Source organism: Eufriesea mexicana, unplaced genomic scaffold (genome assembly GCF_001483705.2).
Source record: "Eufriesea mexicana isolate 0111107269 unplaced genomic scaffold, ASM148370v2 scaffold1385, whole genome shotgun sequence".
NCBI classification, from domain to species: Eukaryota; Metazoa; Arthropoda; class Insecta; order Hymenoptera; family Apidae; genus Eufriesea; species Eufriesea mexicana.
In genome coordinates, this window is record NW_016909584.1 from 830,003 (window position 1) to 853,152 (window position 23,150).

General features: G+C 47.8%; 1 protein-coding gene across 9 annotated transcripts in view; it reads left to right on the top strand.

The window, feature by feature from the left end:
* Rbp6 (RNA-binding protein 6) overlaps positions 1-23,150 on the top strand; it is an 805,438-nt gene that overhangs the window by 777,835 nt on the left and 4,453 nt on the right. For 5 of the 9 annotated variants that reach the window (XM_017901077.1, XM_017901076.1, XM_017901075.1 and 2 more), the window contains 2 exons: positions 18,382-18,486; positions 19,719-19,784. The exons of 1 other annotated variant lie outside the window; for it this stretch is intronic. In XM_017901077.1, the coding sequence (XP_017756566.1) occupies positions 18,382-18,486; positions 19,719-19,784 (171 nt within the window). Of the gene's footprint in view, positions 1-7,626; positions 7,699-18,381; positions 18,487-19,718; positions 19,785-23,150 lie in introns of all 9 variants that reach the window. 3 more of the 9 variants (XM_017901081.1, XM_017901078.1, XM_017901084.1) reach the window with 2 other exon arrangements.

Genomic DNA, 23,150 nt, shown 5'->3' on the forward strand with positions numbered 1-23,150 from the left:
TTTTTTTTTTTTTTGTTTCCGGCGCGTTTCGTTCTATCTTGTTTCGTTCCCTATCCCGTTTAATATCGTACGGTGTTTCGGGTGTCGAACAATCATTGTTGTCGCAAACAACGCGATATTGCGACGCTTCTAATTACAAAGAACGATTTGACTGACAAGCCAGATTTTGTTCGGCCGCGATTGGCCCGGGCCGTGTTTCCGAACATGCTCGCCAATCGGTCGAAACGATCGTATTGTCTGGCTGAAAGAGCTCTATTTTTCCCCCGGTTCCATCGCTATCTTTCGCGAGAGACGCGTAACATTCCGATCGATTCGGTACGTGACTGGTCGATGCATGAAACTCGCGATTTACATCTTGACTCTTTGTCCCGACCGAGCGTTTCGTCACGCCTCGATGTATCGATCGCGTTCTTCGCAGAGGGAAGTACCTTTCCGCTTGCTAAGTACAATGAATTTATCGTCCCGCGCGGAAACGATTTATCCGGCATCGAGAGTGCCGCGTTTGTCCGAGGTGGAGCGTTCGCATGCGTCGACGAGTCACGATTTTTCTACCTGGCAGAGGAGAACAGTGTTGGGAAAGCGTTAGCGCGAAGCCGGGGAACGGAACGAGCGCGATTTCGCTGCGAGCCTGTTTGTCGAATATTTTTCACGACGGCACGAAAATCGCAGCTATCCTTCCCCAACGCTGAGCAACAACGAACCACCGAGCACCCTTAATCGCTCCGGTATCCGCTAGAACTCGTGCGCGGGAATAACCGAGACCGTGGGTAAAAATCGGAAAGACACGAGAAAAGAAAAAAAAAAAAAAAAAGAAAAATATATAAAGAGAACTATATATGTATATATATATGTACACCGTTCACTCAGGTGAATCTCTTGACCGGAAGTTACGAAAATGTTCACAGACGCATGGCTGGCAAACTCTGTGGTCCTTCGTCAAGCAAAGCGTCGTCTGCCTCTACCCCCATTCCATTAGGTACTGCTAAAACAAAGCAAACAAACAATGATAATGACAAAGAAAGAGACACACGAGATACGTCGAAAGGCGAACGAAAAAGAGAAAAAGCGCAGAGAAAAAGAGCGAAAGCGACACGCGCACGCAACACGTCCACACACGCATACACGCGACACCTGTCCACACCTTGCCACCTACAGTTACCACGCACACACGCGAACGCGTACACGCATGCACACGATGGGACACGTACACGGGGAGGTGCGCGAGCACAGGCTCGCCGCACGCGCGAGAATAGCTGCGATGCAAGGAAAGAGATTAGTCGCGAAAGCGCAGCGCTGCTTTCCGCAGAAACGAGAAAAAAAAAGCGAAAGAGTTTCACGTTCGAACAGACAGGAACGAAGGAAAGTCCCTGCAAGGAAAGAAACGGGTAAAACACGTAAACACCGTACCGAGAAAGGGAAAAGAGAGAAATCGATGCGCGCGAGACGAGGGCCCGAGCATTTATCCGGCTGCCCGACCACCACCACCGACCTTCTCTCTTTTTTCTGCTCCTCCATTTCATCCACTAAAACTACTACTACTACTACTACTTCTACTACTACTACTTCTACTTCTTCTTCTTCTTCTTCTCTTACTGGTAGAACCGTAGGTAGTTAATGTGTATCTTCTCCTATACCGTCACACTTCGAGAGGAAACCATAACGAGGAAACAGAAAAGAGTACAGAGATGAACGCACGTCCGAATCTAGGATGCCCAATGGCGAGGCTGCCGCCGGGTCGCGAGCAAATAGTTCGTTAAACGCATTTTCGAAATCCGCGTTTTCATTCTTCTTTCTCGTCTATTCCTTCGTCGAATATTCTCAACCAACGTTCCAGGAATTTTATCGCAAACGAGATTTTAACGCTTATCGCTCAGACTGTGATCCTAGGACATGTCTTGTGTTCCACCGCAAGCGACATCCGATTCTTTTCATTTTCTAACTCGCTAAAAATATGCAGCTACCTTTGACAAAATTCACATCGATCTTTATTTAGACGGTATATCGTGATTACTCTTCGTTTCTATTTTTATTAGGCCTCTGTCAAACGATACCAATAGCGTACGCTGCATTTGGGACCCCGTCAGAGGATACGTCGAGAATTAGTTTGAGTTGCCGATCGAGCGATAAGGGTTGACACTCTCTGGAGAATTTAGTCCCAATTTGGGTGATTTTGCGAAATATTTGACCACGCGATCCGCGTGCCAGCTTCGCCAGTCAGCCAGAGCATAGCCGAGTGCATAGGGCTAGGTTGCAGAAGGTAAAACAGCGATCTAGCGCAAGAGAAAGAAAGAAGTCGACGCGAAGATCATTCTTACCCCTTCGTTACTGTGCACGAGTATGTGTGTGGGGAGGGAAGGTTGTAACGAAGCGAGAAACGAGTCCGTTGGATGACGTACAGCGCGGCAGACAGCCGCAGAGTATAATCGCGAAGCGGTTTATCGAGAAGAGAAATCGTGCGTAGGTCGCAATCGATATTTACGATTGCGACACCCGGATCCTTTCTGTCTCTCTGTCTCTTTTCCCCACTTCCATCCCGGAGACAACCCGACCATACCCACCCCTCTTCTCACGTCGTCACATCCTGTCAACTGGATCCCCGTCAGTCTGGAAGAAAGTTTAACGTGTTTCTCTCTTGTAGTCGTTTGATCTCTGTAGTGTTCGATACGTAGTCACGTTCTATGTAATCTCTAAGCTAAAACAGTTTTAATCGAAAACACTTAGCGTAGGTCATATAGATATAAAACGAATATAGGCGTTTCCGGGCGTCCAGGCCGAAGCGTGTTGCCGGTGTCCTCGAGGACGATCCTTGGGAAATGCCACGCGAAGAGACGATTCGTCGACTCGATCGCGAACATGGAGGATATTTTCTGAGAATTTCGGCCGGCGTGTTTTAAGCTCCGTTTAAGTAAACATACCGCGGTTACGGTGTATGGCGAAGTTTCGAAATAACGTCGGAGCGGAGCCCGGAGAGCGTCTACGGACGCCGGAGCAATTTATTTCGGAAATACGTTTCGTGCTTTCGAACACGGTCAAACGGATTGAATATAAAACGTTAATAAAGGCACGTCACGCGCTCGAGCGTGCGCGGGAACGCCGCTTCATTGGAAATTCTTGATTTCGGCCGTTTCGACGATTTATTTCGGTTAACGCCGGTCACGGCGGCCATGGCGACGTGGGAAATCGGCAGGACGCCGAGGTCGCGACGCCGCTATCTCTTATCCAGAGCAAATTACGTATCGCTAAACGTAGAGTAAGGCATCCGCTGAGTTAGGCGAGAGTAAAAAGATTAAAAAAAGGAAAAAAAGAAACGTAAGAAAGAGAGTACCTCGACCCTCGTAGAAGAGATTACCGCACCGATGCAAACCGCCCAAAAGACAGTTAAACGAGAAAATTATGCTTTTTGTATCGTTCTCCCGTACTACCCTCCACGCCTGTTCGATGTCCTCGATCTCCACCCTCCGCCACCCTTCTGTCGAACATTGAAAATGGAACGTAAAAGCAAGGACGACATTCCGATTAACATCGTTCCCTCTTTCTCTATCTCTTCTTCTTTTCTATTTTCTTACCTTTCGCTCCTTTGTCTCGAAACGATCGCGTTTCCAGCGAATCCTAAGTTCGTAATTCGATCGGTTCTCAATTTTTCGACAACCACGTCGAATATTTTATTCTCTTTTCGCGAAACGATCACCGAGGATCGTGTTTTTTTGTCGAAATTTTATGTCGTTCGATTTTTCAAAGATTTCCGCGAGCTCGCGTAATGGCGGAAAAGGACGCGCCTCGAATGAGTCACGCTTGCTCGGCCGATGATTACGAAACACGGACGCTGGTAATTAAGGCTCGATTTCAATTAATCCGATAAATAAAGCGGTTTAATGCTTCCGTAGTATCCATCGTCGCGCTCGCGAACAAATTATATTCTGCCTCCGGCGAACGATTTCGAAAACAGTCGGGATCCGACCAATCCCTTAATAGGACTATTGATATCGCATTAACGTCGACAAACAGAGCGCACATCGACACCGTCTCCCGTCAGCCCGTCCGCCGCGCGTGTGTACCCCGGTTTCGAATCGGTGAGCGGGATTAACGTTGGTAATTAACTGCGACAAGACTCGACGAGGAAAATTCATTCGATGACGCGTCGCCACGAGGTCCTTTCTCGAGCCTTGCTTTCTCCATCGGTCCGTTTCGAGGCCCTCCGCCATGTTTTATCCGCACCCTTTCATCACCACCCTTGGTGTCTCCCTTTGCAACGTGTACCACACGTTTGCAAACACTGTGATCCGCCATTTCGATTCCGTTGCGCGTGTGATTTCCTTCTTCCTCCTCTTCTTCTTCTTCTTTTCCTACCTTTTTTCTTTTTCTTCCGAGTCGTCGTTAATGAACGAGGAACGAGAGACGGAACAGAAGAATGAAAGAATAGAAAGAAAAGGGAATACGAAAAGTGAGAAAGGTCGAAGCGATTCCGCGAGGGATCGCGAGCCACGAAACCGTGTCTACCGAAATTTGCGCGAGTCGCGTGAACGCGAGGCGATTTACAGGAGGTCGCAAAAGTGGACGAGGACGAGTCCTGGTCTCTTGTACCTTGTGATACGTTTGTCGAGAGGAAGCGAGGATTCACGAGGGAAGCTGACGAGGTTTTCAAGCGCTCGCTTGCACGGGTTTATAATTTTTCTCGATAGCGCCAGCGACGAGCTCGCGCGAGAGCGCCGGACGAGAAGAGATCGGAATGAGAATGGAAGGACGAAGGAAAGAGAGAACGAAGGAAATGATAAGACAGTGGACGTCGAGGATCTTGCGAGAAACAGAGAGAGAGACGATTCAGTCGCTGGCGTCGATTAAAGCCGATGCCATAAGAGAAGACACATCTGTCCTGAGCTTATACATATGTTAACGACACGATGCTTAAACGATATTATTGATACTTTTATGCGTGGCTATAGTTCGCTCGCGTTAACATCACCGTCCCCTTTGACAAAAAAGCGATAAAAAAGAATAAGAAAAATAAGAATAAAAATAGATAAATAAATAAAGGAGCGAGAGGAACGGAAAGAAAGAGGAGGGAGGGTGTAAGAAACGTGAGAGAGAAGAGACGATTTATTGTTCGTCGCGATCACACGCTGTGCGGGAACTTTTTCGATTTTTTCCTTCTTCGTACTTTCGATCGATTTTTCCCGTTTATCGTTTGCCGCCGAAACGAAGATGAGAACGAAAGGGTTGAAAAATGGCGCCGTTAAATTGCCGCGATACCGGTAACCTCGGTCTGGAAAGAAATTGATGCGGTTAACGTTATCGAGCTATGGTCCGATTGTTGCTATTCGTAAGAATTGTTGTTATATCGCTGTGATCGCGCGTGGGTTTCTATAATACGTTGCCCGATCCGGAATCCGATCGATCCGATCGCCTTTTGCGCTCTCACCGAATTATTTGCGTCGACGACGTGTGAACGAAGTGCCAGGGAGGCACGGCATCCGTAAGAATACTTGAAGACACGCGTCGTTCTCGTCACTCGTATAAGTTAGAAAATTGGGGAAACGTTCAAAACATTATACCGTCCATGATGATGATGATGATGTTGAAATGTTTAACGGGTAAATCGTTAATGACGATCGAAATAACGCGTTTCGTGCTAATCGGTCCATTCGATTTTTGCCGGTCTTTTGTCTTCCCGGTCTTTCCGTTGCGTCGAACCTAATAATTGTCTAAGAGGATAATCTCGGTAACGCGGACACCACATCTCGCGTGTAAGAGAACGGAATTTCACACTGATTTACCCGCGAGAAATCTTGATCGTCGATCGGTGATACTTTGTCGTCGTTGCTTTTTCCAGTTGTACATAATATGCTTTAAAGCTCGTTACACGGACACACACACACGCACGTAACATCGAAGAAACGTTGACGCTGCTCTCGAACGTATTCTTATTGTCGCGGAAATTGTTGCGTTTTTCCGAGCATTCTTTTCCGAACATTCGTTACACGCGGCGATACACGCGCTGTTTTAACGGAAATTTTCTCAGGAAGTACACTTCAAGTTTTCTTACCCATGCTTACAGATGACGTTCGACCCATTGGCCGATGAGAATTGTATATTATACATACGCGTATATATATATGTTTCTTCGTGTAAATTTAAAGGATGAAAAAAGAAAAAGAAAGGGAAAAGGAAAAGAGCGAAAACGAAACGCTTCTTCTTTGAAACTCTATTGCTCTAACGACGATGCGCCTTGGAAACGATGCTTGTAAAGGGATAACCGAATTTCCGAGACCATCCAGCTGGGTTCGGGCAATTTATTAAAAAACACCAACGATAAGACGAGAGAACAAATCGATGAGTGGAAATCTGCAGTCACGAGAGTTTTTGTAAACGTTTCAATGGGTACTCGGTAAAGCGAATAAAGAAAATAACGAAACTAAATAGAAAAAATGGAATAAATGAAAAGAAAGACAGAAAGAACGATAAGATGAACAAAACGTAACACCTAATGTCCATCAGAGGTATCGCTCTGAAGCAAAATGAGAGAACAAGTTTATTTACACGTGCGTACATATTAACGACACAATGTAATGATTCGCTGAAGCTCTATTATTATAACGATTAAGGATTATAAATAATGAATGTCTGTAATAAATAAAAACTACCACGCATACGGATGGTATTGAAAGGAAGAAAGAACATCCATCGTGTCTCGTGTTAGAAGAAAATGATCTAGAAGCGGTGTTCCACCTGGTTTATTGCAATTTCTTATTTCACGAAACGAAAAATCGTCGAAAAGGGACGAACGAGAATATTCGTAACACGTTTCTTCTAATACGAGATGATATTTCTCAGTTGGGACTACTATGAGCTAGGTATCATCTGACATAATCGGTACGCTTGTTTCACCAAGTAATTAAATCGAGCTTTATCACACCGCACACTTACATTCCGGCATTGAACGCAGAAAAACCGACCCCCTGTAATTGTGTACTTTCGAACGAGTGCAGTTCTGGTATTACGAGTCGAGTTGAAGGCAGTGAGCAACTTTGACTTGCATTTTCTAGGGGGCACTCGAAACTTACGATGCTGGATTAAGCGCCTCGTCGACGCAACGATATCGAATGTCGCGCAACTCGTATCCCCTCAATTAGAAGAAACTTTAATAATACGATTTCTATACCATTAATTAAATCACGTGCACACCCAATCGTCCCCCCCGGTAACTACTCTTAAACCAGAGTTTCCCAGCATTTTTTTACTCATGGCCTTCCCTCGTCTTCGAATTCGTTACAAAACAAAGTAAACGTTAGATATCCATACCGTAGTCTTATTTATTTTCAAAACACACGGTACAATCATCTTCGTGCAACCCCAAAGCCTCAACCCCCGATATGAAATATTTCCACAGGTATCGTAAACATCCCCCGATTCTCTTTTCCCTCGACACGCGAATCAGAGTCGTAGATAGGATAACGACGCGAAGTAACGCAAGAGTCCCTCCTTCGAGGCTTAATCCAGCAGCAGTGCAGTAATTCCCACGAACTTAATGTTAATGTAACCATAACGCGATACACGATAAAGTTGTATAATCGCGATGTCCCGGGGAAAAGTGTGCATAATGTAAGATCGGTGATGTCTGTTGTTGGGTAGGAGCGGTCGTGTACCGCGCAGTGGGGCCAAGGGTGGGCCGAGTGTCCGTGAGCCCCAGCGGGGGTTGCACCGGTAAGCTTCAACCCCAAAGTGCCAGGTTGTTCCACCAAGTTCTCGTGTTCTCGCTCGTGTTGACGGTAACCGTAATCCGTAGTACGTAGTACGTACCCAAATTCCACGTACACAATCACAGACACGCTCACGACACGTTCACCCACCCGTCCACTCGGACACCGTAACGCACCCCCATGATGCGGTGTATCGTATCGCGAATCGGTTTGTTACAGTCATCGATTCGAAGTCGGTTGAGCGATAATCTGCTAACCGTTGCTGCAACCCGGGATGCTCGATTCGGCAACGTTTTGATAGACAATGGCTCGTCGTTCCGGTAATTACGGTATTTTTCTTAGAGTATGTTAGTGGCTGCGCGGGCACGACGACGAGCGTCGCGGCGCGATCGATAAGGGTAATTATTAAGGTACAATGGAGGCCCGGTTGATCGTCGAAATACGGGGGGATAATTAGTAAGCTGAAATTATAACCGCGTTATTTTTCGTTTGCATGAAAATCACGTTGCGGGATACGAGAGCTGTCAAACGAACCTTTGTTCGGTAATTAATGCGCGTGTACGGAGCTTGAATTTTGTTCCGATATCCGGCCGGGAAATACGCCGCATAAGACACGTCTGAGTACCTTCTCTTGGAAAAAAAAAGAAGAAATTACGTTCCGCTCGTTGCGCGGCGTAAAATCGTGGATCAAAGTGTGGCGGAATGTCGCGGCGATATTATTTTCGTTCTACGTTCTACCGCAATTTCAAATAATTCCGCCGGCTCTATGCAGATCGTCAACTCACCCGAAACTAATGACTCGGTTTAACCATCGGCCAACGGAAACGCACGCAGGCGCGCGCGCTCCCGCGCGCTAATGCGAGCTCGTTCCATGCTAAATCGTGTACTCGTCGCTTAGAAATCTACCGAAATTATGTACTATATCGCTGAACCGTAAATTCGCGCAAACGTTCGCGACCCTCTGACCATACACCGTCACCAGTGCACACCAATTATCCACTGAACACATCAACCCTTTACACGGTCCACGTTACTTGTTCTTAATTAATTGGATACGAGTCGTTGTTGCCAATTAGTTGTCTTAGGTACCCATAGTTCGAGCATTGTTAAACGATAGTGTTTTATATTGGATTGGTAGGAATTTTGGTACACATACTGTTATATATTTATACATATATATACATAAATATTACTGTATACTCTTATGGAATGCTTAGGAGACAGAACGTGGTATTTGTTAATAGTTGTGCATCCGTTTGTTCGTTGTTCCGCCTGTAACCATTTCGTCAGCGAGGTCGACGATCGACCAACGCACGCGAACACCTCGCGAACCGGAAGCGGACCGTGTGATACATGAAAAATAAATTCGCAACGAGGCGAATTTCCAATTCGTTCTGAGTTCTCCCGTTCCTTGGCGGGAATCGAACGGGAAAACACGGACACCCGGCCATTTCGTCGGCTCAGACGTACCGGGACGTGCCAGAGAAGGGTAAAGGATAGAAAGGAAACCGGTTCGTTCCAATTTTTTTAATGTAATTGGATTATACCGGTGAAACGATCGGGTTCGTTGATTTACGCGAAGAAGAAACCGGGACGCGTGCTCGTATATCCTCCTCGTCGTTCCCGGAATATTAATATCGAACCTATTAGCAGCCGGGACCGTGTCGACGTCGAAAGCGTCTTTCTCGATTCGATCTGTTCCCGATGCTCGCCGTGTTTTACCACCCCCGTGTGTATGCGCGCGCGCCGGAGCTCACTCGTCGAAGGAAAAACACATATTTCACGCGCGGACGGAATTTAATTCGGCGAAAAGTTCGTCGACTGTTTTTCGGCTTGCACGTTGGATTTGTTCAAACGATAACACGCTCTCATCCGCTCGTATCGACGATTAAAGGTGATAGAAAAAAAGAGAAAGGAAGGAAAAAAGAACGTAATGGAATTTCGAATGTGTTCTACGTAGGACGTAATGGAATGGAAATTGAACACACGCGTTGAATAAAAATGTCGACGCAGTTAATCACCGAGAGTTCCAACAATTTCCGCGATACCGCCGCGCCGGACGTCGCGCGGACGAAAATGGACGAAGGGAATATAAAGGGTGGGTCGAAACGAAGCGATTTGCCGGTCGATCGGGAACCGAGTCGCCGCGTAATCCGTCGCCTTTTAATTCCACGTCGATATCTCATTACGTTGCCTTTTAATCGCCGGTATAATTAGTATTTCAGGGTCGGAGTCGGACGCCGGTGAGTATCGAAGAAGCGACCAAAGGGTGGGCCGCCTCGGCCAGCGATTCCGCGTCGAAACTTTCGAATTACTTTTCGTCCACTCTTTTCAATCTCCCTTTCCCCATCGTCCCTGTCCCCCGTTCCATTGTTCGTAATGCATTTCTGTTTCTCCGAACGACTTCTGTTTACCCGAATTGATACAGCATTCCGAAAACTTTCCATTCGAGCTCGACTCCCTTTCCACTGGCCCTTGCTGCGCCCTGTAACCCGTCACGTCGCCTCAACTTCTTCGATACTTCCGGTCCGCCATGTGACATCCGCGAATCGTGATGTCTGCCTACGTTTTGAGACCGAATTAATCCCGCGTGGTGTACAGGAATACGAATCGTTGGCGAATTTTTATTTTTCTTTCTCTTTTCTTCTTTCTTTTATTTTTTTTTTTTTTTTTTTTTTTTTTTTCTTTTTTTCTTTCCTTTCCATTTCGATGTTCGCTCATCGGATGAAAGCGGACCCAGGTGCGGCGAACGTTTGGAGTTCGGCTCGAGTAATACTTGATAGAGATTAGAATCGTAACGTAGACGCGTCGATACGCTGTTTCTACGGGGTACTCGGCCGATGACGATCGTTTTTCTACGTAACATCGATAGAGTAAACTAATATCTCCATTGCGCTGTAATACTTCCTATATTCTACTTTCTACGTGTGGTACTCTTCTCTATAGTATCTAGAATAGCCCAACAGTAATGGTAACTGAGAGACTTTTGACTAATGTGTATACATATACATATCTATATTACACTTATATATATATATATACTTAAATCCCGTATCTCGTACTGGTGTTGGATGATTGCCTAGCTCATAGTACATAGTTAATTTCCAAGATTTCCAGTTTTATTATTCGTAATGAGTAAACAAGCCTAAACCGCTGCATTAGTTTTCACTAGAACTTAGCCTAACGTTTTTAGACCTCTTCTTCTTTTTTTTTCCATTTTTTTTATCATTTCTCTTTCTCTATCTCTCTCTCTTTCTCTCTCTCTCTCTTCGAAGCAGAAACGTAACCGCGAGAGATTCGCGTGTACGATACGTATATGCGCGACTATATATATATATATCATATACGGTAGCATGGAGGAGGAAAGCTTTTCGAATCCTTCCCGAAACGCTCGCGAATGGATTTCCATCCGCGAAACGAGAAGCGAACATGGCCGACCCTGAGTCACGGCCTGGTCCCAGGATTTATCTCTCGCTCGCAACTTTTCGGCCAAACGCCGTATTTCCGATCGAAGGGATGCATGCGTTCAGATTCGATGTCTGTAGTTCTAGTGAAAACTGAGAAAACGGTGAGAGAAACAAAAGCTTTTCCTTGGTCGCGCGACCCATAGCCACACGAGTGTGCCAACAGTCGATGATGACCCTCGATTCGATTCCAGTCCATCCGGTTCCGAATCGCAGCCACTCGTCGTCTCGCTTCGCTCGCTCGCGGATCGCTCGCGGATCGCTCGCGGACCGCGCGTGCAATTCCAACCCGCTTTCATCGCGCGAGAAACGTTCGCGACTGTGTTGTTACCCGATCCTCGTTCTCCGCTCGCGGCGAGGACACCGTCGCGCGTTCTCGAGCCGCGGACAACACGCTTGGAAGCTGAACGCCAGCTTCCGTGACGCGACACGCGGCGCGATTCGTCGCGAGGCTCGCGTTCTGTTCGTCGCGTTTGCACCGGCTATGGGTCACACTTTGTACCGCGTGAAACCTTGGCTAAATTCGAGTCGAGTAATCGCAAATGAGAGGAGGGCAGACGTCTGGGACAGGACTGTTGCCGAGACCGATGACGAAGACTACCTCGAAGATGCAGTCACCTAGGGGCGAGTAATCTACCATCTACCTAAACCTACTGTCTCTTAGAAACGTCGTCGTATATACAGTGGTTTTTTATTATTGTTATATTTTTCTTATTATTATCATTATTATTATTCTTGTTACACATTATTCATAGTAATGAGATCTAGCCATGACCACGACGGGACGATGGTTGGTTGATGTAACGAGGGTAGTATTACGGGCGCAGAAGCGGAGTGAAGCGGTATCGGGCATCCGTGACAGTCGAATCTCTGTTGCATCAACTGCGGTATTAATCCTCCCGTGGTGGTAGGAGAACGTAGAGAACTTAGACAAATCGAGCTGAACGGATATAAATAGCCTCTGGTTAGAAGCAGTGAGTAGTAAAAGAGATTCGTTGTCAACTTGACTTTTGTAATTTAACGTTTTAAGTAATTGATCTAGTTAGAGTATAGGGTTGCCAACTGAGACGTTTTTCGCGAAATTGATCACCGTTCGCGTCGCATCGAAATAGTCCCGTTGCCGGTTTGACCGTGTTGCCGACAAGACATACGCGAGGCCCGCGCGAAACAAGGGTAGTTGGCAGCCTTAGCGGTGTTTAGGCTATACTAGTCAGAATTTCGAACTTAAAATAGAACACGTCGACCGACCGTAAACAGTATCTTTATTCGTTGAAAGAGAATCTTTAAGTGTCGTCTCAGTTTGATTAAATGGTTATAGACACAGTAGTATGAAGGAGGGCGAGCTCGAGGGCGGTCGTCGTGGCGATGAACGATGAACGCGTCCCCCGACCAACCCCCTCGAGGTCGCCTGGCCATAGTTCATAGAACGACTTGATAGAACAGTAGATTAGTGCGTAGATAGTATGAGAGTGAAACCTTTCTTTTGTGTGTCGTGTGTATATCCGCAGATTTTTAACTGTCCGTATCTTTTTAATACGTATTATATATATACATATTATATTGTTATCCTTTTCTATTGTACTGACCAACCCGCTGTATCTGCGAATAGTAATTTTTTGGATACGTTTAGCACTTGGATACCTGTTACACCTCGAACCGTTGTTACTGTTTTTTACATACCGTTGGAGTTTACTTGACTAGTCTGTTAGAACGCTAATTATCTTAGTTAATATTTAGCCGAGTGAGACACAGTTTTGACGCGTACGTAGTACTTAGAGAGTTTCGACGTTGAAGATACTCGATTGTATACTTTTCACCACTATTTTTATGCCTTATCCATACTGTTCGAAGGTTCACGATTATTATCGGTATATATTCGTTCGTTGAATACGTGTGTGTAGTTTAGGATGTGCAGATTGAACCATGTTAAAATTGTTCCCTTTGTTGACGCTTCGCGTTCTCGTCGCTGCACGAGGACTACGCAACCAACTAACAGCCCGCTGTTAATCAACTTATTAACCATCGACGTCACTGTTGATCGAGCGCGTGATTCGTCCAGTGTGTTGCTTCGTCGAGGCTGTACGCTTGAACATTTTTCAGGGTAACGAGGGTGCTTTTTCGCTGCACGAATGATCGAGTCGCGATCGCTGAACGCTTAAATCATGCATTAATAATGGTAAACGATGCAATCACGTTGCGTTACGTTCAGACACGATAATCGTCTACTAAATACGCTATTTTAATTTTCCTCCATTTACTTTTCCCTCTATCCTCCTTCTCCCTTCACCTCCCCTTCGCTTCCAGGCGAAACGTCGTCGCCCTTCTCGAATTCGCGAATTTCAACAACCCGGGAGTCTCGTTAATCGCGCGTCGATCTCTCATCCCTCCTATCGTTTCGTAACGTCGCGTCATATTTATTTTTCCACCCCCTGCATTACCAACAACGCCGCCCCCGCCACGGCTCGCGCCGATATTTCAAGAAGACGTATTTTATCAGTGGCCCCGAGATATGTATCTTCCGCCACCCAGTCCTGTCCGAGGAGAACGAATCGGTGCTCGTACTAACGCTACGCCCGCGATACGTACACAGAAGCGTATAGAAATATTCCGGCGGTGAGACACGTGCATTTTATTGCTCGCTCTAAGGATCGCCGGGCATCGCATCGATCCTCCGGGATAGTTCCGTTCTTCCCGAACGCGTAGCCAACCAGACAGCTCGTTTGATTTCCACTCTTCGGTTTAGGAAGATATTCGCGAATCCAATATTCATTGGACTCGAGGAACTCCGTGAAATTTCCATTTTCGTCCGGCCAGCTCCAAAACAATCCGACCCGTCGCCATTTATACGATTCCCCCGGCTTCCTCGGTCGCTCTCGAATCGCTCGGTTTCTCGGAAAAGAAGGAAAATGGAAAACCAAGAACGGAAATGAAAATAAAAGCAGCAATTATTCCCGAAATCCGTTCATCTCCACTGCCGCGTCGATATTTCATCGAATTCGAGGCATCGATTCGAGCCGGGAAGAGCAACAGAAGCCACGCGTGTCGCTGCCTCGAGCAGCCCGAGAGTCAGCGTTTTAAACGGATCGAAGAATTAATCGACCTGTGCCAGACGACACAGGGTTGGCCGTTGCTGGCCGAAATCATTCTCCTGTCAGGACGTCACAGTTTCCTTGCTGGCCGATATTTCATATCCCACGAGTGGATTTCGCGGTGCAAAACCGCTTCCCTCCCGTTATCCAGACTCTCGATCGTATCTACGTCAGCTGGAGATACACTCGAAATAGATGAACTCTTGGCCTAGATCTTTATGCGTCCGTCGTTTCGATGAAAGCGATCGAATCCTCGCGAACGGCTAAGAATTTCGTTTCCAGATGTTGGCGCGCGCACCGAGGTACCTAGCGTTCTCTTGGCCCCGTGCGTTTTCCCATCGCGGCCATTTTTCGCTACGTCGAGCCCCGCGGGGCTCTGTCGAAGCTCGTGCCCCCCCCCCCTATCCCGCGAAAACCAGTAGCTCCGTGCCAGCCATCTCTACACGTGGCTCTCTTCCCTTTTTTTTTCTTCTATATTTTTTTCTTTTTTTCCTTTTTTTCTCTAACGAAACGTCCGATAAACGTCTGCGGGCGAAGTTTCCCGGTTCATTCGTCACCGGGCCCTGACAGCGCTCCGATTTTCGTCCTTTCCTTCCCCGGTGTCTCCGCCTCTCTTACGCTACGCCCTCTCAAACTTCCACCCGGTTCCATTGTTCGTCTGTTTGGATCGGGTTCGATGTGTCCTTATCGCGAGAGGCGTACACGTACGTGTTATCGATTGGCAGATTGAGTCTGTGCCCCTTGCTGTTCTGCGGCGGAGAATCGCGAGTCGATTCTGACACTGGGATTGCCGAGACGGGTGACGTATTTCTGTATTTTATTCTCACCCTTAGCGAAAATATGCGCGTGGTTCGATATTTCTAAACGTTCGTGAATTAAATTTACGAAAAATTCCTTGTTTTCCAATCGAAGCAGAAACAAGACATGTTCGAGCTTCGAAAGCACGTACAACAGCGATCGAATCTTCACGCAGCAATAACCTCGGTCTTACAATCTCCATTGCATTACGTATTCTACGCTTCCACGACCGAGGATACATCACGTACCCCCCGAGAATCGAAACGGACTTTTTAATCCAATATCGGTTAATCGGTTGGAGAATTTTCTTAAATCCCATTCGACGAATGCTTTTCCAAGGACTAAACATCGGGGGAAGATCAGGCCGCGATGGCATATTACTTTTCTTGAGACTCGTCTGCTCGTAATCCAGTGACGGACGCGTCGCGTTCTGGCCACGCTATTTCCATTTATAGTCGAGGATACGAGCATGGAAAAAGATACGAAGTCACGTAAATCGTCACGCGATAGAGACACGCGGCGGCGAATATTCCTCTGTAGCCTAGCAGTGGCTCGAAACTTCCGGCCAGAGGCCGACCGTGCCCGATAGAGACAAGCCACACCATTAAGCTGCGTGATACCCCATACAAATCACGTCGATCCGCGATTTATGGTCCGTTCACCCCCTCACGCTATCGCGTTATCAGTCCCGCCGGTTACGGTTCCTGAAACGAGATTCCACACTCCGGGAGAGCTCTGTTTTCACGCTGCCCGAGCGCGATTCTTTCCTCTTGCGTTAACGCGCCGTCTGGGAACGTTTTTCGCGCGGATCCGCGCGATCCTCTGCGTTTTGTCGCGTCGAATAAGCAATTTCGCCGACGTTACTCGGCAATATCGTTATTTTTGCCATCGAATCGTTGGAGAAGTCATATACTCGTTCCATCGTTGGTGCTTTTTAATTCCTTTTTCTCATCGATTTCGTTTTATTTTATTTTATTTTTCTTTCCATTTTCGTTCTTGGGATTTTTCGAAATCGCGTGGCAATTTATCGATTCCCGTGACCGAGTGGCTTCCAGGAATCGTCCATCCATTTAATTACCGCGAGAAATCTGTTTACAGCGTCTCCTTCGATCCCCGCGAGGCTCGCGATGTTTCATTTAGCCTCCCGTAGACTCGCTAACCATTTATCCGTACTCGGAGCCACTAACCCAATTAACCTGGAGCTGGCTTTAGCGACGTATCGTAATGTTTTGTGTTGCGTAGAAACTTTCAGCTACTACCATCGATCTCTTCTCACGTTTATTCTCTACTTTCGATGCTTACGTTTAAATTATCCTCCGCGTACGCGGTGGCTCTGGAGAGCGGATCGGGTCGTAGCTTGCGAGTAAACAGAGACGGAAGAAAATTAAATTGTCGCGTAATTATGTGCCCCTGTACAGTCGTGGAGGCATTCGAATCATTTTAAATCGAATTACGAATCCTCGGGTGCAGCGATCGATATAATTTTCCACGTTTTCCGTCTTCGTATTTGATCCCAGCTTCATCGATTCGGCAATTTCTAAAAACCAGTGTCATCGAATTTTCAGCTCACTGAGAACGCGAGACAATGTCGATTAACGTACCCGAGCGTGCATAATTCAATTTAAACGAAAAAATCCAGCCCGACTGCACGCGCGCACATAAATACATATACCATTGACAGATCGGACATTTTCTTTCATTTCCACCCCTTTCGAAGCTACAACCCAGCCCACTTGTCCAAAGCACTCCGGTACCATCCTGATTTATTTTTCATCCTGTTTACCCGATATCGATGACGATTCGCCCCTAGTATCCCCCCGGTATCCAGGCAAATTTCGAATCAACCGACCACCACCACCACCACCACCCCCTACAAACGCGTTCACCGAACATAAATCCAACGTCGGCCACGATTCGCCGGTGTGTGTATTCCCATTTTCGTCGGCCCGTCTTTTCTCCGCGTTCCCGTCCATTCTTTCCGCTTTCCGCGCGTTACGCCATCGCGACGGGTCCGCCTTTGCGCCACGGCCGACTTTAAACCATTTACCCGTGGCCCTTTGTGCCATATTTTTTTCTCCCATTTTTCTCTCCCATTTTTCTCTCCCTTTTTTCGCATTTTTCCCTTTTTTGCCATTCTTCCCCCCGTCTTCTTCTTCCTCCTTTTTTCTTTGATTCCGAACGGGCAAATGCCAGGGGCAGCGTAATGCGCGCGCGTAGGCGCCGTGTTTATTTCGCGGAAAAGCCAGCCCGTGGAAAAAATGGCGGAGTGCCGTGACGTCAGAACGTCCGCATTCATCGCGAGGCACAAAACGCGTCGGTGTTTGTTTAACCGGTTTTAAAGGATCTCCGATTTTTCTGCCGGCCGTTCTTGCGATGAAAATTCACCACCCTATTTTCTTCTCTTTTTCCCACCACCACCGCCTCTTCCACTTTCCTCGGTTCCTTTCGTCCCTGGAAACGAGACCCGCGCGTTATATCGAACGAGCGGAAGCAGTTAACGCGCGAGGATTTTTCGCAATCGTCGTGGCACATTTCGCGAGATCGCTCGTATGTATCGCGATTGTCGTTCGAGTATTCGCCGACGCGGGCTTTCGTTATTTCTGACTATCCGGTTTGGTCTACCGTGATTTATGGTCTTCGTTTCTTCCACCTTTTTTCAATCCTTCTCCCCTTTCCTGTTTTCTTCTTTTTTCTTCTTTTCTTTTCGTAGATTTATTTGAGTTTTGAAAAGTAAGTTTGGTACGAATTCGTCGAGTCGAGTTATTTCGACGTTATTGGTTTAAAGTATGAGAGTATCGAGTTTGGATATGGACCTGTGCGAAGATTGTACATTTTTTGAGTAATTATTTAGTCACAGTATCGCTATCTTACACAGTTGCAGTAACAAATTTGAATCCCGAGTAATTTCCGTAATACTCTTAGAAGCTTTAGAGATCCCTTAGAGTATTATCGAATAATGTCGAATGTTGGTTTGGAAATTTTTCAACTTCGCTTACAGCCACGCGTTCTGTAAATAATTGTCAGTCAGCCGCGGATTAAGCCTGATCGATGAGCGTTACCGAGCCGACCTAGAAACAGGGACTCGTACTTTGACCCAGTAGCGTAAACCGAAATTTGCGCTTGGCGGTTATTTTCGCATACTTAAACCGCGCGTAGGTGTATCGAGATAGGATTCACCGTGCCAGCGATACTTCTCCGTTTTATCTCGAACAACCTGAGCAGCGGAATTTATCAAGATTATTTTTTATTTATTTTACCACGCCACACCTATCGTCCCCGTTTTTTATTTTTTTCTCCCACATTCTCAGCTTTCTTCTTGTTCTTTATTAATGTCAGGAGTGCCGGCAGTGTACTACCACGGAACCGGAAGCGAGAACGCAAGCCGCGCGTATACGGAGACACCGATGCAACACGTCCAACGGACTGCGCTCCGGAAGAAATGTATGAAGTCGACATTCACTTTGGACTGTGGAAAAACACGCCTTCTTTCCCCTTTCTGTCTGTCTGTCCGTTTGTGTCTTCGCTTCTCTGCGAGTCTCTTCGCGAGTCTCTACCGTCTCTCCGCTTCGCCGTCTCTCTCTCTCTCTCTATCTATCTCTTCGTCCTTCTCTCTCTATATTTCTCTCTGTTATTTCTCTTCGTACATCTAGTCTGTTCCCTCGACCTGCTCTTCTTTCTCGCGATATCGCGAAACATCGATCATTATCGTTACAGTTTATCGTTGCCATGAAACGCAAACGTCCCACCATTTTCGCTCGCAAGCGTTCCTCGGGGTCTGGAACGTTTCTGTTCCGCGTCATTGATCGGGGATTCATACATTTCTGCCTTGGTCGGTCCCGCGAGCGAGAAATAACAGCGGCGGCGAGACAGCGTCGATCCGACGAGTCCGGGGGTTGCGCTATCGTACCCCGCGCGCCCCAATCGATAGCCATAGGTTGTATTATCACGCGACAAATATTTTACCAACCCTCCACGCCGATGCGATATTCGGTTACTCGTGCGACGCGACCACGTGCCATTTCTTTCTCTCCCTTTCTCATTTCTCTTTATATTTTCCTCCTTCTTTCACGCGTCTCGCGAGCTTTCCAGGCGAGTATCGCGTAACGCAACACGGACGAAAGGGGAAAAGGGATGGTATGCCGAATCGTGTGCCGAATGGACGCGGGGTATGGTCGACGAAGATTAGACCAGGTTGCCACGTATCGGGTGCATCCGGAGCGTGGGGTGCAACGACGAGCTATAGACGAGGGCATTAGCAACGTCGATCGTTGCGGTCCGTGTCCGGAAAAGGGGTCCGGCTAAAGAACGAAAGAAAGGAGAGTTCGTTTAATCCGGGGATCGCGAAAGAGTCACGACGCACGAAGGAAAAACGTGCTCGCTCGATCGTCGCACGGCGTACAGAGAGGATCAGCGACAAAGCAACACACACGGAAAAATCACGTCTCTGTCTTCCTTTCGGCCGTCACTTTGGCGTCACACGATGTCTACTCTACTTCTTTTTTTTTTTCCTTTTTTTTTTCAACTCTCTCTCTCTCTCCTTTTAATCAGCCACAGACAGTGCTGTCCTCTCTCACTGGCTGCCGAGCGGCGGCAAAACGAGAGCAGCGAGAGCGCGCATACCGCGTATATGCCTCGAAGTGCGGAGCAGTTGTGATCAGAGTTTTATGTTTCAGTGGATCTTACCAACGGCCAGCTCACCCCGAACAACAATACGCCCTTGCTCACGCAAGCTCTTTCTGGTACGTCTAAAGTTTTCCATTCTTTTCGGCTTCGTTCCTACTATATCGCTTTCTTGATTTGTCTCGCATCGTTCAAGGGCCCCGGGACTTTGTGCTCGTACACGTGTTGCGTCGTTTATTAAATACACGTAGAAATTGCCCCGTGTACGTAGGAGAATGCACGGCCAATAGGTTCGCTGGGAACGACGCACGGTTTCCGATTCTTGATAGCTTTTCATTATCGAGTCACGCGATAGAGCGAAAAGCAATACGAACGAGAGAGAGAGACGGGGTCGGGGAGAGGATAACGACGATAGAGCAGCCGTGCTTCTTAGCACGAGGCCTTCGTGATTGTTAGATCGAGACGTTACGATATAGCCAGACGGGATCCGGTATTACGACGCCGCTTGCAACGGGACTTGGAACTCGTGTAATTCAATCCTCTTTCGTGATTCGATTCTCGAGCTTTAACAGAAACAAGCTTTGCATTACGTCGTAATGGCAAATTGCAAGGCTGCTCCGGCTCCTTCGTATACTTTGAGCGGTGAACGCGCTCGAACCGGTGGCTCGTCCCTGCTCGCGAAACTTGCCGAAGGTTAACCGTGAATATGATTACCGTGGACGAGCGATTCCATGCTACGAGGGACGTGTTGGGCACGCTGGTTCTCTTCGATAGCTACGTGGACGTGGCCGTGTCTGTGCATGAAGCAGCGAGAGATACTCGAATTTTTCACTTTTTTCTTACCGTTCAACGGACTCCGCTTTATTGGCCAATCTTCTGCATGACTTTTACTATCTGCGAATGATCTCTGTTTGTCAGTTTTATGTGTGCGCGTTCAAGCTTCTTCTCAGATTGTCCACTGTTTCCTTACACATTTTTTCTATGTAAGTGTCCGGTGAAAGTTGCTCACAGATGCAAGAGAATAATCGTTTGCGAAACACGAGAAACGTCATTTCGACGCGTTGACTGCCGTGCTGGTCACGGGTACCGCGTCTTCCAGTGTCGAGTTATTTCCGCTTACATACGAAGAATGTACACTAAAACGAATACTAATACTCATACTAATTCTAATTCGCGGTTAAGTTTAAGAGGGAGGACGAAATGCGATCTCGATTTGCGATCGTATCCACGAATACGCCTACGAATATTTGTAAAAATTCTTTTCGCGATATCTCGTCGCGATACGGTCGCGATACGGGTGATCCCTCTGGGACGCTGATTGCAAAACGGTAGAGATGGAAATGGCAGTCAACGTGTGGCAAGAACCATCGCGTGACAAGAGTTACAGCGATCGTGTAATTAAATCATCCTTCGTTTCGTTATAAATACGCGGATACGACAGCGTCTTCCGATGGATAATCGGCGAATCGAAGTGTCCCGCGAAGTAGGATAAATCAAACGGGCAATTATCCGGGGAGCCGTTCTTCTAAACGAGCAAAGAAAAATCCCGTCGCAATTGCGCGGCATTCTTTCCCAAGAATCCGTGCTAATTTCTGGAAAATGGCCACGGTTCCGGGCGGCTTTCACGACACACGCGGTGAAAGGACTTTCTTCTTAGCTCGCGAGGGGGTGGCGAAGCAATCCAGACAGCGGGGAAGAAAAGGAGGCGCGGAATTCTGAAAAGTGTCACACATGTAGGGCGGCTGGATGCCGGCAGCGAAATACACCGACTTCAACCCTTTTTATTTTTTTATTCGCTCTCCGCCTATCCGTCTCTCTCACCCTCGCCTTCTTTCTCTCCCCCCCCTCTTTCTCTCTCTCTCCCTCTCCCACCGGTCGCAGAATCTGGCCTGATCCGCCTGCTCCGCCCCTGTGCCGTCCGCAATCTCCTCTCAAATAAATCAAACTTTTGAATCGCGCCCGACCCACCCTCTCCCACCCTCACTCCGCATCGACGAACCCGGCCACCGGCAGAAAACTTTGTAACCGGCCGCCATTGTCAAGAGTTTAAAAGCTGAATGGGGTTTTAGATTGTACATCGAGCGCTTTCGGTTTGTCATACTCCGCCCTCCGCCCTTTTCTTCCGCCGCGAGTTTCGAATTCTTCGCGTTCTTCCACCCCTCCGAGGAATCTCTTCGTCATCTTCGTCCTCCACCTGCAGCGGCTCGTCGTCGCTCGTCCTGCGTTCCGCAATCTCGTAGTGATTCTTCTTCTCCTCTTACTCTTCCTCTTCTTCCACTCTCTCTCTCTCTCTCTCTCTCTCTCTCTCTGGTCGAAGATGGTGGTCGTTGCCCGATCCGTACTTGGCTAATCGAATCGAGGGGTAGTTTGCTGTCCTTCGAGAATAGCCTGGATTTCGAGTATCCGATGACGGATAGCGCGCGAAAATTGGGTATGTCGTGTATAACACAGCAGTGGCTGTTGAGAAAAGACACGTGCGAGAGGCATCCTCTGGTCTCTGGTACATTAATCTCTTTCGTCGCCCCGGCGAGCCGGCTGGCGCGCGAGATTCGGGGCTGAAGCGCAGCTTTTCGAGCCTATGCGTGGATGACAAGTTGGCAATTTATTCCCCAGCCCCGTGCACCCGGGGCGCACAATTGCGGGGTGTGTTTTAGTCTGTCGGGCGTGGTGGCTGCTAATAGGAGGAGGAACACGTATAGCCGATGAATGACCCGCGGAGTCCTCGAGATCGAACGCATCGTGGTTTTCTTTCGTATCCCTCGTTATTTCCAGAGACTCGAGCGGATCGTTGCCCGCGTGCTTTTGGCCAATTAAGCGTTATCCAGCCCCGTTGCGCATCGGTGTCGCTGTGCCAGTTTCCCTGTGCCCCTCGAGTGGCTATTATTCCGCGAGTCGATCGCTCTTTGCTCCACTCTCTCGTATCCTGTTTACCACGGAATGCCAGCGCATATTTTACACTTCTCTTTTCATCCTTGCACTCTTATTTCCCTCTGTTTCTCTGTCTTCTCGTTGCCTCGTTTCGCTCCCGTCTCGCAGCACGTTCCATTTGCCGGTAACCGAGCTGACATGGCCGCGAGGACGCGGCGCGACGCGACGAAACGCGGGTTAGAAGCGGAATCGCGTTCCTCTCGGGGAAAATGCGCCGCGTTATGAGCAACGGCGGCGGACTCACTTTACGGCTAAAAAGCACGTGCTCGAGGATCCTTCTTTGTGCGCTGGTCACGGTTGCTGTCTCGTGCGATTGCGTTGCTTGTCCCGGTGACGTGTGCAGCGTATCGTATCCGTGCACCAGCGGTTTTCCGTTGTTCCATTACGCGCAAAGCTGTCTTGTAATCCGCTTATTGAGTGTCTCCTTTTATTTGCTTCTTCCACGTTTCACGTGTGTCACGATTATTTGTCTCCGCCAGTGGCGACGTCGCTGTATACCACCCTCTCTCTCTCTCTCTCTCTCTCTCTCTCTCTCTCTCTCTCTCTCTCTCTGTCTC